The following is an 18,710-nucleotide window of genomic DNA, read 5'->3' on the forward strand; positions in this document are numbered from 1 at the left end:
ATTGATCGTCTCTGCACCTGAGGCCATCATCTCAGATGTACCAGTCAGCTGAAAAATTGAACTCCAGTGCTGCTGGGTGCAGATTCAACAACCATTCTCCACTGATACCTCACCACGCACTGGGACATTATGTGCGCTGTCAGGCTGAGCTGCTGTTGCAACTTTATTCCAGCTAAATATCAATGCTGTCAATCTTCCTCAGTGAGCCACTCAACAGCTTGTTTCTGCAGCTGAAAATAAAAATAAAAAAAAACAGCACCACCTGGGCCCCCCATTGTGCCGCAAAGGTAAAGTGGCTCTTGAGAACAGAAAAGCGGAAAAATAAATGTTTAACTGGAGCCAAACTTTAACAATCTGCGTCAGCTGACTTTCTCTTTTCTGTGAAAGAAATCGTACCGATCAGTTGGGCACAAAAGCTCAGACAGAGCCATTGTGCTCTCTGAAAGCAGGATAATCATTGATTGGACTCGAGCTTTTTTGAAGCAATAAAAGAAGTCGGTTTTCACTTTTCAAGATCTCGGCTTGCTGACATCTTCTTTGAAAGAGCGATGGAATGCCTTCACACTTGTTCAAGTTGCAAGATTATTTTTATTATCATGAATCATTGTGTTTGATCGGTTAAGAATACCATAACAAGATTTTTGTTTTTTTACTTTTTAACTTTTTTTAAAATCATAACTGCATAAGATACTAGCGTCTGTTTACACAGTAGTTTTGTACTGTGTTTGGAGGAGCATAACTCTTTTTTCCTGGTTGGTGCTGACTAGTGATGAAGCTTCAGGGAAGAGTACGTTGCACTTTCATCTTAAAAGCGATGCAGTTGTCGTTCAAGTCGATGTTCAAAGCCAAAGATCTTCAAATGCAGAGTGCCATGGATTGGTTATTGGTTATGGTTAATGCAGACAGTGCTCCATGAAGATTCCCCTGCCAAGTGTCTGGTGCTCTGAATAGCTGTGATCAGTGGCGGCCCTTGGCTGAATTACTCGCCTCCGACCGAATTGAGTAGATGAAACACAGCGTAAGTGTAGTGTCATTTGGTGCGACATGAAGGATCCCGATCCGAGTCAATTCAAAGCTGCGGAATGGCAGTCAGGGCTGTAAAGGTCAGTGGAGCATCAAGTCACATGGCTTTGTGGTGGTATAGTGGTTAAAGTACTGCACCGTGCTTCACAGTGTTGCAGCATTTTACCATGATCCTGTTCAAAATATCTAACTAAATAACCAGCCATTCACCATGTTTTTAACAACCAATCAATAATCCCTAAAGTTCCGAATAAATCGTATGAATTTCTTACAATATCAAGTTAGTTAATAACAGCCTGAATCCTGGTCCTCCTCCCTGCACCACTGGGGAAACATTGGACAGTTTCTTTGATAAAAAATGAATGCAAAGTTCACTGCTGCTTCCGCTTCATGTTTTGGTTCATTATCTCAGCTAAACAAATTGCGCTAATAACAATAAAGATCCAAGAGCTCTGACCTCAGTTGTCGTGTCAGGCAGCTATGGAGGAGCGACACAAGTGTCGGGAAAGATTTCCCAGTCCCAGTGTCAAACAGTGTGACAGTTGTCTATTGCACCTGTGTAAGGCAGAGCCCGTACCCTGGAGCAATTTTATTTATATTTACGTGGCTCATGGCGCCCCCCTGCCCCCCCACCATTAAGGCAGATACCCAGGTTCGCCCCAAACCTAACACCTCCACTGGTGATGATCTCTGCTTGTTGGAAAGTCGATGCTCTTAGGTAGATTGGAAAACATCATTTCTGGGCTGCTCTGGTGGATAAAACACGCGTCCTCATGTGCTCACAGCGCTGCACAAAACTCTTGAGAGGCTGCAGAGTGAGCACTGAAATTTAGTGTATACAGTTGAATTACAAGTGATTTCTTCACATAAGGACCTTAAAAAAATGCTTTGAATTCAAGGCTTACTTTACGCCATCGTAATCATGTCCATCCCCTTGATGTGTTGTTGTCCGCTTGGTTCAATATAACACGTTTGATGACCATGAATGAATCTTTAAAAAAGAGGTGATTCTTCTGGAGGCATGGCGGCACTTGCGGTGAGCCACCATTGTTCACATGTAGCAGGAACCTCAGACTTGGATGTGGATCAGTGGGCCAGAATAGGTTGAGAAATCCTAGTTTCGTAATTGTGACATTCTTTCAGCAAAATCCTGATTATTTTTTTTTCAGCTCAAGAACATTTCGGTGAGCGGTCTATCTTCAGAGCCAGCAGAAATCATTTGACTTTCTCCCACGCAGCCTTTTGTTTTCCTCCTACATTAATGAGCCTGACAGCATTTTCCTGCTTGCTTCAACCTCTCCTGATTTTGGTGTCAGAGACGTTACTCTTCTTATTCCTCTTCCATTACTCAATACATTGACACAGTCTGAACTGATTCTTGCAACCACATATGTTCAAGTGGAGGCGTGTTTCAATGCAAAGGACCCGAGTCATGAATGAGGTGGATCATCTCAGATGATCCACTAGTGGACGTATGACTGATGAATCAGTCTAACCTCACATTATAAATTACCATAAGACGATGGCGCCCACTGGAATATTCGCCACACCCACTACATTTAAGGTGGAAAATAGATGTTGTCCAACACATAAGTCAATGAGCTGCAGGTCCAGTGGCCCTGTCCACGCTGTAGAAAGGCTTAAAACAAGCTTGAAAATGCACGTGGATCACATCTAAACTAGTTTTGAAAATAGGGTCCAGCATGGAGACTTTGGGTGCGTTCCAATTCCTTCCTTAATCTACAACCTCAACCACAATCTTCAAAAGTGCACGTGCTCGCGAGAAGCAAGGACTTCTTAAAGGAATTCTTCGGAACTTGAATTGAGACTGACAAGACTGAGGAACGATCTTCATTTATCTTGAGGAACTCCTCGAATACCCCAAATTCTTTGTGTAGCATCAAGGATGGCGTCGAAAACAAAAAGACTGAGGTACAAATGCAAGTATTTTTTTTTGGGTTAATGGAGATATGACAGACAAAAGATGTAAACACAGCTGCTGACGACATTGTCACTGATCCCGTAAACGCTTCTTGCTCCTCCCCCTTCTTCTTCTTCTTCTTCCTTGTGAGTCGATAGATGGGAATGTGTAGTGCTGCCACCAACAGGCTAGGGACGTACCCATTTCTAAGCAACCAAATCTTGGAATGCCTTTGAGGGTTAAACATTAAAGACTAAGGTTGAGGATTGACGTTGAGAATTAGGAAGGAATTGGAATTCACCCTGCCTCATGAAACAAACTTGCATCATGAACTCCTCACATCTTTTGTTTACCTTAAAGCGCTCAAAAGGCGCTGCTTTCGCCCACGTGTCAGAAGTTACGACGACGCATTTTGAGTGTGTTAAGGTAAATAAACGCCTGTGATTTCATCGGTTTGATGTGATGAGGCGCAATACTTTGGCAGGATGACACTCTTTAACCTGTAAAAACTCGTATATTAGCCACGTCGTTGTATGAGCAGGGTTCAGACTGCGCCAAAAAAGTAGCATCTTACAGTAAGGAATCCCTATGACTTCATCTAGAACCTCTTTAATTCAGAGCGGATGATCAATCTGACTCCTCGAGAGTTTAGGCCTCTTCGCTGGTCGTTTCAGCCTGAAGTAAGTGCAGTGTTAAGAAGGCATTTTTAATATTTGAACATGGAGTACACGCCAGATGGCTGGAAGTCCATTGTTTTCTGTGAAGTGCTGCTCACCACAGGAGAACACGAGCCACTCAGTGGTATCCTCATCTCAGCTGTCATCAAGCTTCTAAAAGTCACACCCTGTGGTTTTGTTCAGCGTTGTGGAGAGCGAAAGCATGTTTGTAGCCTCGTGGTCTGAAAGGATTCATTAGAGATATGAGCGATAAGCTTGTCGCAGAACAGACGTGCGCCGAAAGCGACAATCGCTGCTGTGTTGCAGCTGCAAAGAGTGTGATTTTGAGGGCTGGTGTGTGTGATATTGTAGAATGTGGCACTTTCTAACAAAGCCTGGCTATGTTTCAGTGAAATAAACTGCCCTGAAAGGTAGAACAGTCAAAGGGAGAAGAGGAGTGGCCTAAATCGCCACACTTTGGTCTTAGAAATGTCCTTTTGGAAAGGAGGAAAACATAGAGGTATTCAGCAGATAGTCAAATGGATTTGCCTTCATGGCATTTCCTGCTTTCAAGTACTGATACTAGATACTAGAGCAGTAGTTGGGCTATGATTAGAGAGCGCTTCATGGGAGCAAAAGAAGACGCAACTGACACATCAAATATTAAATATCCAACTAACTCTACAACACAGATGTGTGTCATCCAACTCTCCGAAAAGGGCATTCAGCTGACAAAAGAGGGGCTTAAGTCAGTCCATTTGATGGAGTGTTTAATGTCGCTCCAATTGTCTCTTGGACTTTTTGACGCAGCAAGGAATCTGTGTTTGGTGATCACGGGTCAGATAGACAGAACAAAACACTGCTGATGAGTTTTCAATTCCATTTCAGAAGAGAGAAATGAAAAAACACACCTAAAATGTCTTTCTGATTTAACAATGAACAAACAAACTTAACTCAGATTATGCAGTAAGCATCTGAATAACATGAAAGAGTGTCATGAATTCAAGTTGACCTCTTTCTGTATTTTTTGAACACATACAAAAAGAACATATGACATTTCTTTTGTTGCAAAATGGTCTTCTGCCATGTGTCTGACCAGTTTTCTGTCTGTTTCCTTGCAGCCACCCTGCAAGTTTCAATATCCTTGAACAAAGTGGAGTTAAGTGTTGGGGAGTCCAAGTTCTTCATCTGCACAGGTAAACATCTGTTATGTACAGTATATGTATTTGGCCATGCTTGTGGGTGTTGTATCGACCGTCACTGAAGTGGAGAAGAGCGCCAGCAGAGCATTTTATTGGTAGCAAAGGATCCAGTAGCTCTTCCCTGTGGACAATGGAGAGAAGACCCAGCTGGCGAACGGGGATCCGTGTGTAGTCATAGAACTGCAGTTACATCCAGGTAACCGCACAGACTTCATCAACAAAGGCTTTAATGTACATTAAAACCCATTGAATTACGTAACAGGTAAGTTATCAGATACATTTATCCTGAGCAACCCTTAAGGGGCTTTTTCAGAAGTCAAAGAAGCACGTCTCAAGGAAGGGTTCCTCAGGCAAGCGAGCTGAACATCAGCACGATCCCTTTGTTTCACATATAGCTCCAAACAGGAGGAGTCATCGTCAGCCTAAAGTCAGCTCAGATATGAAATGATGGCCAACATCCGCTATGACTTTAATGGACATACATTTCATGACTGAAAGTAAACCTGAGCGAGTGTTTTCGTGTATGTTTTAGAAGAAATTAGCAGAAACACAGTGCATATTTTGGACAGTCTTCATATAGCTATGCTACTGAGGTGACACAGGCCTAGATTAGGACTTGCTGCCCGTTGTTTCAGAAGTGGATGTAGTGTATCCTCCTGATCTTGTGATGAGGCGCTTCACTGCCGGTAGACTCCTCAGGCTCACTGAGAAATGACATGGTATTCGCTGTCCAGCAAGCGGCAGTGTGCCTTCCTCCTACATCCTACCCATCCTCTCAGACACCGATGAGAAGACACTGTTCAGACCCTGTTTCCTCAACCCTGGAACACTGCTTCATGAAACCTCAGCGACCCATCACAACCCATTATTAACAATTCCAGAAAGTTTCATTGAAATTCCTTTTCAAGTTATTTTGCAAACAGGCAGGACGACAAACACAACACAACAAAACCAGGTCATGATCATTTCTGCTTGCATGTGGCGAGAGACTCTTTGACCCCCCTTCCCTCTCTGCTGCTTCCTCATGGTTTCCTCCACAGTTGGTCACAGCAGACGCCAGATACTCCATGGGGTGGCAACCCTTTCTGGCAGCACCAGTCCACCTCCTGCGATCCCACCCCTCCATTCTGCCAGCTTGCTCACCATGGAGCTAAAGCTAGAAGAGTGGAGGCCTGCTGAGAGGGGAGATAGGGAGGGGGACGCCTCCCGTACCTTCGATTACAGAAGCCATTCAAACATTTATTTGCCGCAGAATTGCTGGCCCACGCCTTTGCGGAAATGATATTTGGATTTGAGACATCTGTTTTTTTCTTCAGACCAAATGGACTTTGTTTTTAGAGTATGAGGCAGGTGGAAAATGACAAGCATGTAGTGACTTCATTAAATGTCTGCAACGGTGTGTAGCACGTGCAAGAAACCCAAAGCACCCTGTGTTGTCATCACGTCAATGTGAAATGTGCCGTAAGGAACAACATAATGAATAGGACAATCGTAAAATCAGTGAAAACATCTATTTGGAAATCGTATGGAACGGTTTTTGAAAACAATAGGTCCATTTAAATGGATAAACAAATCACTCTCTCATGGACTTTGATGTCGCTGCATACATTAAATATTGTAAACAACTGCATGATTCGATGCCATGCATGTCTCAGATCCTGGATTAAATGATCAAAGCGTTCATTTGAATTGAATTAAAGTAATTATCTTCCACTTTTAACTTCCTAAAAACTGGGGGTGACAGCAACACTGACACCAAATTAGTTCCACTGGGGAGCCACATTAAAGGGTTTTATTATGGGAAAAAAAATGGCTTTCATTGAGCGCTTCAGATTGAAAAGTACGCGTGGATAAAATCTGTCTGGGATGTCGAATGTGTCAGCGGAATGAAAAGTGATGTGAAGAGCTTCACATGATTCTCTTTCTTCTCTGATATTGAGTTATGTGCATCAGTTACTCTGGTTTTAAAACAGAAATACAGCGGAGGCTTCAATCTTGGCAAGATTCGCGACGGTAAATACCAGACTGAGGTTGCGTGGTAAGAGAGTGAAGACAAGTGAGCTCGGGTGGAAAAGAGGGAAACAGCAAGGAGCTGCAAACTGTAGCGGACAGGATCAAGACTTGTTTCCTTTTAGTCCGTCTTCATTTGTCCAAGCTGTGTCTCTAAAATAGTCTGGTCATGGGTCAGGGATGTTTGGGCGATAACAACCAGCACGCACCTCTGTACGGCTGTCACTTTGTTTCCCTTCTGGGTCTGCAGATAGAGAAACCCAGGAAACTCACTTTATCTAATCTGCGGTCTCCACTCAGGTTAAACAAATCTGGAGGTGGATACAATTGAGTGTTTAACCTTCTAAATCACAAACGCAGAGGGGAAAGGGAAAAACTCTGTCTTTGGCTGCTGAAGCAGAATCAGCTGCTGACGCAGGTGAAAAAGAACTCACACATCTTGTGTCCAGCTCTTCCACTCGTCTAACCTCCGGTCAACCATCTGAAAACTGACTGAAGCTAATGTATGAATACACTCTCTTTATTTACAACCCAAAATAGGAGCCCACCAGTCAGGTCTCCGGCATGTGACTCGGCCTGTCAGTTCCTGCACCGGGGGAAGCAGTGCTTTAAACCTGTCCCCAACCTCTCTTTCTTTCATATGAGCCGCTGCCGACAGCATGTGGTTCTATTGACCTGTTGGGAAAATCCACGGCTGTGACAGGGATATTCTAAAAATTATAAAAATATAAAAATATCACCTCAAAATTTGGGGCACCACCTGTAATAAAGTAGCCAGGAAACTATTAAGATCTGGTGATTAACACTTTACTTTAATGAATTAACCATAAATTCATTCATAAAACTGCTTTATCAATCTCTGTCTGAAGTCACGACTTAACTGTCTTGATTTAATGCTCTTCACCAATCAGAGGCTCTTAGATTGATTATAATACACGCAAGTACGCCCAACGTCATCTCATGAGTTTATTAAAGAAAAGCAGAACAGATGGAACAGGAGACAATGAAATGCAGATGGTCCCTTCAATATCGCGGTGGGAGACGTAAGTCAGCCGTGATGGAATGTCAAAGTGATCTCAGACACCTGTGTAAACCTGATGGGAAAGTTGTGACTGACAAGTCTAACTGTCAAGCTCAGATTAATAAGAACCCCAACACACCTTCCGGAGGGAGGCGCCCTGGCTCTCAGGGCAGAGATGGAATCGCTGTGTCCAGGTGGAGGTGGCGTCCTTGGAGAGCCTCCTGGCTGTCGAGGGTCCTTCGTTGCAGCTGGGAAGTGACCTTTGCTGAACAAGTTGGCGCCACCAACCGAAAACATAACTTTACTCAGTTCAGACGTAACAACCTGCGGCACCGCCGCCAGTTGATGGTCCATAATGATCAGGTTGTCTTGCGCGCTCACTCACTGTTCACTAGAAGAAGCTGTGTCACCAGCTTCAGGTGACACAGTGTAGCGCAGGCAGTGAAGCACTAAGGCCGACAAGCTTTGCGCTGCCGTATGGACAGGACGATCCAGTGAAAACCTTGGGTGAGGGAGGTTCCAAGTACCCCAGAGCAGTAAGAGCAGCAAGATGCAGCGTTGAGACACTGCTAAGATACTGGTAGCAAGAAAGTGCAAGCGAAGTTGTAAGAGTCTTGTACAAAGTTTACAAGAGAGCGAGGCAAGAAAGTGCTGGACAGGACAAATGGCAAGAAGAACTGGAGCGAGAAGCAAGAAGACTCCCAAAATCGAGTCTTTTGACCTGCCAGGAGGACCAGGCAGACAGTCCCTTGACTGGTGGATAAGCGCCTCTGTGCTTTTCGATCATTGGCCGGTTCATCCAAGCTGCGCCACCTAGTGTCCAGTATCGGGAATCATGAGTCCGTTTTGGACTTGAGGATTATGATCCGAACTAACCAGAGTTCTATTTGACAGTGAAACATTATATGAGGTATAGATTTGCTCATTATTAACTTCTCCAAACTTACTTACGGCCCCTCCCAAATCCATAAAGCCCGAGGGGTTGTCACAGGTTTGGAGGTTAACCATTCACAGGGCTTCACTTTTGTATCGTTGAGGAGTTAAACATCCACTTGAAAATATTTGACCCCTGAAAAGTGAGAATCTGTTGGTGCAGTCATCTGCTCGGTGTGATCAGCCTGCTCTGAAGTTTTAAAAATGCACATCGAGAACAGCTGCTTCCACTGCTCATTGCTGTGTCCTCTGTGTGTTTCAGCGATCGGCGAGCCTGTGAGACTGGACTGGTACAGCCCCCAGGGCGAACGCATCACGCCCTCCAAGAGGATGGCGCTCCACTCGGAGACGTCGAGATCAAGGCTGATCATTTACAACGCCATCATCGAAGACGCAGGCATCTACCGCTGCCAGGCCACAGATGCCAACGGTCGCACTGAGGAGGCATCCGTCGTGCTGGAGATCTACCGTAAGTCTGCTGCTTGACTTGCATGCAGATTCCTGAATCTCCTTTTCTGCGCTCGCCCCCTGAGGAGACATGAGGCCTGAAGAGAATAAAACTCCTGCATTAGACTTTGATCGGAGACAGCCTGCTTATTCGTATTCCGCACCTCACCCAGCCACAAGCTGTTAGAGAGCAGGAACAGACCTCTCTGTGGTTCGTTGGATTCAGAACACAACCTGGAATTCTACAAGCTGCATAATATATGCATCAATCGGCGGGGAGAATCTCCAGCACTGTTTATCTGTGACTTGAAATGAGGTCCTTAATAGCTGTTTGCCGGCTAAACAAACGGACAGTCAAGGACCAGATGACCGAAAGATAAATGGTGAGATTCGTCATTTAAGCCGTCATATTGGCTCTGTAATGTGTTTCTCGACTTAAAGAATGATCGACTGCAGCGGGTGCGAGTTATGTTCCAACCAATCAGGCCCACACAGCTTCACCAATTACTCTCTGAAGGCTGCCATCTCTTTATTGTCAGTCAACTGCTGCTTGTTTGCTGGTCGCCTCATTGGTTCAACTGAGGGTGCTTGTTTGGATGGAGCCAAAACCTGCAGCCGCCGCGGCCCTTTCTGGAACACTTACCTCTGATCTTCAGTGTTGGATCGATATTCATCCATTTCCAAAAGTATGGGGCCTACTCAGAAGATTTCATCGATAACTGAATTATTCTGTTCAGAACCACTGTCACTGTTGATGCGTCACACAGGAAACGTAACAAACAAACAACCTTGCAACTTTTTTAAAGGTCTCTTCTTTGGCTCAAGTTTTTGACACATAATTATTCTCCACATAAACAATGGGTGCAGAATAAGAGATATTTCTATGTTTCCAAAAATACCAGGCTACATGTCAACAAGGGAACTTTTGCGTCCCCAGTCACAGTGGGTATTAATGTGGTGCTCTCACCACAGAGTCAAACTCTACAAACCTGTATCTAACTAAATCATGAGTGACGGGCTGAAATCCATCCATCCGTCCTCATCCACTTATCTGTTACCGGGTTGTGAGGAAGCAGCTTCAGAAGTTCACACCAAACGGCCTTCTCCGGAGCAACATCCACCAGCTCCGACTTGGGGATCCCGTGACGCTCCCCGGCCAGTGAAGAGATCGACCCCTCAGTTTCTTCCTGTGGCGTGCAGGGGGCATCCTCATGACATGCCCGAACCACCTCGTCCTTTCTTTGTGGAGAAGCAGCAACTCTAGTCCGTTTCTCTTCCGAGTGAGAGAACTCCTTATCTCCAAGGGAGGCGTCCGCCACCCGTCTGAAAAAACTCGTTTCAGCCACTTCTTTCTGGTATGAAACGGCGTTCTTGTGTTCAGCGCTAGGTGGCGCTATTGGTTTGAAAAGATGAGGCTTCACTCTAATAAGTGTATAAGCTATAAATGTTCACAATGTATATTTCCGAAATGATCTAATAAAACATGCAGCACAGGTCTGTGTCAGGGACCTCAACAGGTTTAATTGGAGGAAACTTCAAGGAGCAGATTTGTGACTCAGGGAAACGCACACAAACACACGTCTACACACCGAGGAAATCAGGAACAGCCTGGTTCTTTCTCATCTCCCAGCGAGTCATTAGCAGCAACATCACAGCGTCTGTCTCACCTGCCACAGCTCAGCTCTCGCCTCATTCACCACATAACCAATTTGGTTGTTTCCATGGCGACCGGATGTCACTCACTGGATGTCTGTGGATTTCCACGGCAGCGTGTGGTGAGGAACCCAAGGCCAGCCCCGGAGCTGAGCATTCTCGGCTCTGTGTCTTCAGTGCTGCGACAGGTTTCCTGTGGAAAACAAGCAAGAACCAAACTGTTGACCTGCAATTGCATGCACTGTTATGTAACTGTGGCTTGGCAGTAAACAATGTGAAGCCCTTAATCGTCTTGTTGACACTCGTGAAATTGAACAATACAATGTCACAAAGAGCAGTTTGACTTATTTTAAACCTGAAACTCTGGACTCTGTACAAAGATGTCGCAGCATCATGTGTAACCACAAGACAAACACAAAAAAGTTTGAGACATCACCCTGCAGTTTTCAAACTTTTGACACTTCAACCAGAAAACATGACGACTATAGTTTGAAATGAGCTGGTTGCTCACCAACGCTCTGTTGAACTGGAAGTATTTTCATTGCTGCCCTGCAATTCACTCAACTACATTGGTTTGCAAAGCTTGCAGCACACTATTGGCTCTTATGGCATCACCTGGACACCAACACTTCTGTAACTGATTCTGAAGTGGCTTCTGTTGATAATAATGAAATATCTGGAAATTATGTCCATAAAATAAATGTGTCTTTTTGTTCTTTTGTGACTTACCGGACGATAGAGCGCACCGGAATATTAGCCACACCCACAAAATCTTTGAATGAAAACAGATCTGGTTCATACATAAGACGCAGCAGTCTATCAGCCGCGGGTGCAGTGGTGCTGTCTGCACCGTAGAAAGGTCAGTGGTGCACCTGGCTTATAAATGCATGAGGATCACTTCTAAACTACTTTTGAAAAAGGGATCCAGCATGGAGACTGACTCATGAAACAAACTGGACAATGTTCTGAACTTGAATTATTCGCTCGCATGTCGGAAGTTCCGACACCACAGCCGGTCAATGACAGCAAAAACGAAACAGGGTGCAGGGGATTCCAAACATCAGGAGGGTCATAAGAGGGAAGGAAGGTTACAAATTAGAAAAAGAGCATGCAGAATAGAGAGGTAATAAATACATTGGTACATGGTTGGTTTTCGAACGTCCCAGACTTCGAACAAAATTTTAGAGATTTTTTTTGCTTCAGATTTTGAACGAAAATCCAGAACTCGAACGTCCATGAATAAAGCCGTAAAAACATATTGTGTGCGGACCGATCAGCCGACCCACGAGGCGCTTTGTTATTGTGTATAACGCAGCCTCTGTATGCAGACGTGTCCCGTTAGCTCCATTCACTGACTGTTTTTTCTTCATATTGAGGTGTAAAACCTTTCCTGTCTCCACACTGGACCGTGGTAGAGTGTCACAGGGGAGGTGCTGGAGCGCTCACTCCAGGGTTTGATGTCCTGTTGTGGGCTGGAGCTGGGACAGGGATGAGGCCAGTCTGGGACAGAGCGTGACTTGGTTTATGACTTTGTCACAGCCAAACTGCACAGAAGCGCACATTCAGAGCTGGACACGCACCGGGCACCTCTTCACTTCTGGAGAGACCTCACTCACTCGGCAACCCCTCCCACATGCAGCGGCCACACACATAGAGGAACAGCCACCTGCAGCAGACACTCGACATTCACTCCTACAAAAGACTATTTTAAGGCTTGGAACGCATTAGTTCTTTTTCCTTTCATTGCAATGGGAAACATCCATTCAGATTTCCAACAAATCGCTTCTCGAACGGCCGTCTGCAATGGATTGTGGTCGAGAACCAAGGTGCCACTGTACAGACAGATTTCCCCTGAATGACACTGAGGCACCAGACACCAGCGAGAGAGAGGCGGGGCATAAGTCAACAACTGAATGTAAAACACTCGCAGCTGAAGTCAGAGAGGCCTTTACAGGAGCACCCACTATAGCAGGTGTTTGAGATTAACGCCGCACTTATCAAAGCATGGTATTGAAATAAGGCACTGGGGCCCTTTCTGCTGCTTTGTGATTTGTATGCGTCAGAGAAGATGAGTCACTGAGCTGATGCTGGTGGTTTGACTGTGGTTGCCTTTTCAAAAGGATGCCTGAAACTGCAATTCAACTGGAGACAACATATAGTTGTGTTGTCAAAACTGAGGTAAGCAGTCGAATGAAAACATTTTTTGAACTCTCTTAATCCACTCTCAGATCTGAAAAAAGGTAGCCATGAGTGTCAAACTCCCACCTGCGTGAGCGTGACCAGGATAAAAACTGAATTACTTCCAGGGGCCTCTTCCGGGGGCATCATGTTGATTCGCCTCATCCTGAAGCTCACCAAGCTAAAATGTCTTCCATCTCCGTCCACTTTGCTCCTGCAGAGAGACTGACGTTTCGAGATGTCCAGTCACCGCAGGAGTTCCGTCGTGGTGAGACGGCGGAGGTGGTATGTGATGTCATCAGTTCCCCGGTACCGGTGGTGGTGTGGTATTACCAGGACAGAGAGATCACAGAGGAGCACCACAGTGAGTATCATACCTTTATTGTCCTTTTATTTTCTGTAATATTTAGCAGCAAATGACTGCTGAGTGGTCTGCCAGCCTTGTTTTGTGTGGACGACAAACAATGAAGTACTGAATTAGCTGAAATGGGTGACTGCTAACTTAGGTTTGGAGTTGAACAACTCATTCAATGAAACCTCACATCTTTTCTAAGAGCGCCAACTAGTGGCCCCTGAAAACGAGGACGCTGCTCCATCCACCCTGCAGTACTGTTTCATGATACCTCATCGACTAATCACTAATATTTACCAGTGAGTGAAAATCAACGTGGAATATTCAGTACTGCAATTTTGAGTTGCATTTAACATCATAGATGCGGTGTCACAGAGCTGAAGCAAAATTCTTAGCGATGTTTCAGATATGTTTAAATGTTTCCTTATTGAAGTCTATAAAAACTGTCACTGAGGATCACAAACATGACCTTCACACAAACAGTGATCATATTTGTTGGGTTTTAATTATGGTCTACCCCTGTCTTTTGTAGGTTTGTATCATAGAATGACAAGTCATGGTGGGTAAATGAGGTATCATGAAACAGTATTGCAGGGCTGATGAAACAGTGTCCTGATCGTCAGTGGCCACTAGGTGGTGCTTTTGTTTTAGAAATGATGTGAGGTTTCATTGAATTACTTGTTCAAGTCCAAACATTTTACAGCAGACAGCGCCATCTGGTGGCCTCTGAAAATCAGGACACTGTTTCATGAAGCCTCATCTAACCGTGACTAGTCACAAATGAGACATTTTTATATCTGTCCAAAATATGACCATGGCCAGACTGTATTTTATCGGTCATGGTCCTGGCCCTCAAGTCTCGCTGCTTTCTTTCATAATGCTGATCGTATGAAAGAGTTCTTTCATCATAGACACACATGTTGAGGGAAAAACTCCACCCTGAAGTGGCGAGGTCATAGTCACAGTCACGCTGTTCAAGTGCACTTTGTTTCTTAAATGCATCAAACTCTGGTCGTCAACATTATCCTTGGAAAAAAGAAATGAAAAATACAGAAACGTCTCCTCAGATAATATTTATTGCAGCACGAGGACACACTGCTGTTATGTATTTTTTTCTTCTCAACTGAAACTTCTGGTGAATTCATTGGACTCATAACTTCTCATCCAAAAATGTGCCGGATAGCTCATTGATTCCTTCACGCAATGCAAAAGCTCAACATTTCTGCGTGAGATCTTTGATCAAAACTCGTCCAGTTGATAGCGGAATTCTTTGATCTTTGGAAAAAGAATGAGGAAAATGTCTATGATATTTTATATATATATTTATATATCCATTATGATTTCAACTTTGGAGATCTACAGTTTGTCTTGGTGGAAGTGCGCAGAAATGCTAGTCGTTTCTTGGACGCAGCAAAGTGCCAATGATTTGACAAATGATTTATGATGATGATAGTAATTTATAGAAAAAAAAGTCTTGTCGTGTGGCAATAAGCATCTGTTTCTGCTGTCGGCATCATGAGGACGCAATGATGAGGAGCGTCTTGTTTAATGACACATAAATGTTTAAGTACAGTAATATAAAGCCTGGGGATGAATTGCGTTGTAATGGACAGTTTCGTCGGATCATTTGACGGTTGAGGCAAATGAGCTGCCTCTGTGGATGCTGTTTGCTGATGATGTCATGACTTACAGTGAGAGGAGCAAGGTTTTCTGTGTGTGTTAACAGAGTGAAGCAGCAGCAGGAGAGTAGAGGCAGTGAAGGCAGATGACTTCAAGTATTCAGAATCAGGCGTGCAGGGTGCTGGACAAAGAGTGAAGGAAGTGAAGAGGAGAGTGAAGACGGGGTGGAACAGGTGTTCTTTATGTTTGAAGCTGTCCATATCAGCTAGAGCAGCAGGTTAACTAAGGTGAGGACTGTATCCAGTCCCTCCAACAGATGTTGCGATCGCAACTATGAACGCAACTCAAACCAATCCGGGAAATCCCTGTCCTCGCGACAATCCCGCCAGATATTGCCGCCGAGGGTCGCGACTCAGACTTGAATGATTTTGAATCCATTCATAAATGTCCAAATTCCCATGACTGAAACGTAGAAAAGAAGAAAGTAACAAGCGGAACTCAAGAGTGCAGTGCGTCGTCACCGGAACACTATACCCAGCGGACCGTGAGCTCCACCTCTCTTCAGGCTGTTTCTGACACTCCACATCCAGACACTGTGGAGCATATCAGCACCTACTGTTTAAATTGGCTGTGTTAATGAGCCGCTGAACAACTCCAGTCACACACACACAACCAGTGTGAATAATAATAACAACAACAACAACAATAATAATAATATAATTATGTTATTATTATTATTAACATATGAATGCAGTGTTGAATATGGGTAGGTAGATGGAAACCCCATTCATGACGCAGGGAAGAGCGGATGGTACGTCACCTCACTTCCAATCCCAGAATGACTTTGCTATTTCCACTGCCGTTGGCTTTTCATCTGGTGCAGCAGCACGGGACTTTATTCCTCATCCCTTGTGCAGGACTGTCCTGGACTGGTGCCTGACATCTCAACACCATCATAAAAGGCAAGAAAATCAACAAAACAAAAAACAAAACAAAGCAACAAAATCAAATTTGGCGTTTGTAAATCAGAATAAAGTTAGTAACTTTCGTCCCAGTTAAGATCCTGCAGTGGTTATGCATGTGCCTCAGCGCTCACTCTGATCGATGCTGATGCTGACTGACTGCTGCAGTGAGGATGTTATCGGCTTAATGGGCTGAAGTGGAGAGTGACAGGCGAATGGACAGAGATGGAAATGTTCCGCTGCTGCTCCTCTTGCTGATCTCTTTCCTCCTTGTGATTCCTCTTGTTTCACTCCTCACGAAGGCCGCTTCCAGGTTCTGCCCAACAACAACCTGCAGATCCACCAGGTGAGCAAAGCTGATGAGGGAGTGTACCGCTGCGAGGCCAGCGTGGAGGCGAGAGGCGAGATCGACTTTGTGGACATCGCGGTCGTAGTCAATGGTGAGTGGTCTTCTCATTATTCTTCGTACAAATCAATTTTCTCACGTGTGACCAATTCGACTGGAATAAGCTGGCTTGCTCTCTCTGGGTCGGTGGAGAGTTCTTGCCCCAAGTGGTGGAGTTTAAGTATCTCGGGGTCTTGTTCTCCAGTGAGGGAAAAGGGGAGCGTGAGATTGATAGACGGGTTGGTGCAGCGGCAGCAGTGATGCGGTTGCTGTATCGGACCGTTGTGGTGTAGAGGGAGCTGAGTCACAAGATGAACCTCTGGATTTACCGATCGATCTACGGTCCCACCCTCAACTATGGTCACCAGCTTTGGGTCATGACCGAAAGGATGAGATCGCGGATACAAGCGACTGAGATGAGTTTCCTCAGCAGGGTGACTGGGCGCACCGTTAGAGATAGGTTGAGGAGTTCGGTCATCCGGGAGGAGCTCGGGGTGGAGCCGCTGCTCCTCCACATGGAGAGGAAGCAGTTGAGGTGGCTCGGGCATCTGATCCGGATGCCCCCTGGACGCCTCCCTGGGGAGGTGTTCCGGGCATGTCCTACCGGGAGGAGACCCCGGGGAAGACCCAGGACTCGCTGGAGAGATGATGTCTCCGGTCTGGCCTGGGAACGCCTCGGGATCCCCCGGGAAGAGCTGGAGGAGGTTTGTGTGGATCAGGAAGTTTGGACTTCCTTGCTCCGAATGCTGCCTCGGGGATCCAACCCTGGATAAGCGGCAGAAGAAGGTGAAGGTAAAGGTGACCAATTCAGAGCTAACAGGAGGTCAAACTCTTTTAACTTTGAAGACCCAGAAGCTTGCGCGTCTGAAAACACGTTCCATGTGTTTATGCTGTGGAAATATGCATATATCTTGGCACGCAACCCTCTATGCCTCCAGCAAGTGAGCTGGCATCAGACTGCCACTCCATTCTTGTAAATGAACATGAAATACAGCTGATGTTTGAAGTAGCTGCCGCTTTTTAATGTGGAAAGGAAAGTGGGTTCCATTTGACTAAAGGCGTGACGGTTCAGATTGTCTGAGAATCCCAAAGGGCTGAGTGAGCCAGATGCTGCTGGAGTCCAGGGCACAGATCCAGATTAAATGCATCGTGACTCAATGACTGGAGATGTAATCCCAGATGTTGACTCTGCAGAGTTTGGCAAATGAAAAAAAAAAAAAAAAACGTGTCTACAATGAAGCTGAGATCCCTTTGTTGTCGATGATCTTTTCCGTGATCCGAGTTGAGCGACAGGTGTGTGTTTAGTTCCCAAGCTGCAGAGATCATCACAGAGAACAGAATGGATTGGAATTTAGCTCAGGGATGGACGTATCAACAGCAACACTGAGTATTGGCATTTAATTCTTCGACTAATAACATCCCACAACGGCAGAAGTATCATTTGAAGACCTGGTCATTGGTGATGTGTAGATGAGGTTTCGTGAAACAGTGTCCTGATTTTCTGAGTCCACCAGATGGCGCTGTCTGCTGTAAAATGTTTGGACTTGAACGACACGGTCCATGAAACCTGACATCATTTGTAAACAAAGAGCGCCATCTAGTGGCCTCTGAATATTAGGACACTGTGTCATCAACCCTGCAGTACTGCTTCGTGACACCTCATCTACACGTCAGCGCTGGTCAGCGTCTTCAAAATATCCGATAATGGAGGTGCGACTTAATTTGCTTCAGAGACAGTGTAACTTCCAGCTGAATGTGAGATGGAGATGAGTCTTAGCCACAGCGAGGCACTTTCACTCATCTGCTGATTTGCTGATCTTTCTCAAGACGCTGAAATTGCATAACTTCGACCGATCAAGTGAACGGGTTTCCAATGAACTCGCTCATGTTCGCTCATGATCATGCCTCGCACCAGCGTTCCTTCCTCACCAAGCAAAGTGTGCAGTCGAAGGGTGAGATGAAAGCGAGGGATGAGTCAAGACCAAACTGATTCATGTTTCATCTGATCTTCTCTTCATCATGTTTTTACTGGAACTGGATATTTTGTCGAGCATCGGACTCTAAATCTGTCTTTTGATTCCTTCCCTGTGTCATTCTTCTTCCACAACATGGATCGATCATGACACGCCTCTCCAGGATCATTTTATTAAAATACCGCAGAACACACACTACATCAGCGAACCACAGAAGCAAATACTGTGTGTTCACAAACACTTCCTGATCCCTGTTTCCAGTAATGATGCCTCATGCTGCAGGGTCCTCATTTTCAAAGAGATGGCACCGTCTGCTCTATGGGCTATGAAGGGCTGTGGGTTTAGTAGTGATGGCTAGATGAGGCATCATGAAA

General features: G+C 45.2%; 1 protein-coding gene across 2 annotated transcripts in view; it reads left to right on the forward strand.

Moving 5' to 3' along the window:
* LOC128752463 (neural cell adhesion molecule 2-like) overlaps window positions 1–18,710 on the forward strand; it is a 215,979-nt gene that overhangs the window by 147,262 nt on the left and 50,007 nt on the right. For both annotated transcript variants that reach the window (XM_053853691.1, XM_053853690.1), the window contains exons 2-5: window positions 4,722–4,796; window positions 9,029–9,235; window positions 13,265–13,408; window positions 16,281–16,418. In XM_053853691.1, coding sequence (XP_053709666.1) covers window positions 4,722–4,796; window positions 9,029–9,235; window positions 13,265–13,408; window positions 16,281–16,418 — 564 coding nt within the window. The remainder of the gene's footprint in view (window positions 1–4,721; window positions 4,797–9,028; window positions 9,236–13,264; window positions 13,409–16,280; window positions 16,419–18,710) is intronic.

The sequence above is a fragment of the Synchiropus splendidus genome, chromosome 1 (genome assembly GCF_027744825.2).
Source record: "Synchiropus splendidus isolate RoL2022-P1 chromosome 1, RoL_Sspl_1.0, whole genome shotgun sequence".
Lineage (NCBI taxonomy): Eukaryota > Metazoa > Chordata > Actinopteri > Syngnathiformes > Callionymidae > Synchiropus > Synchiropus splendidus.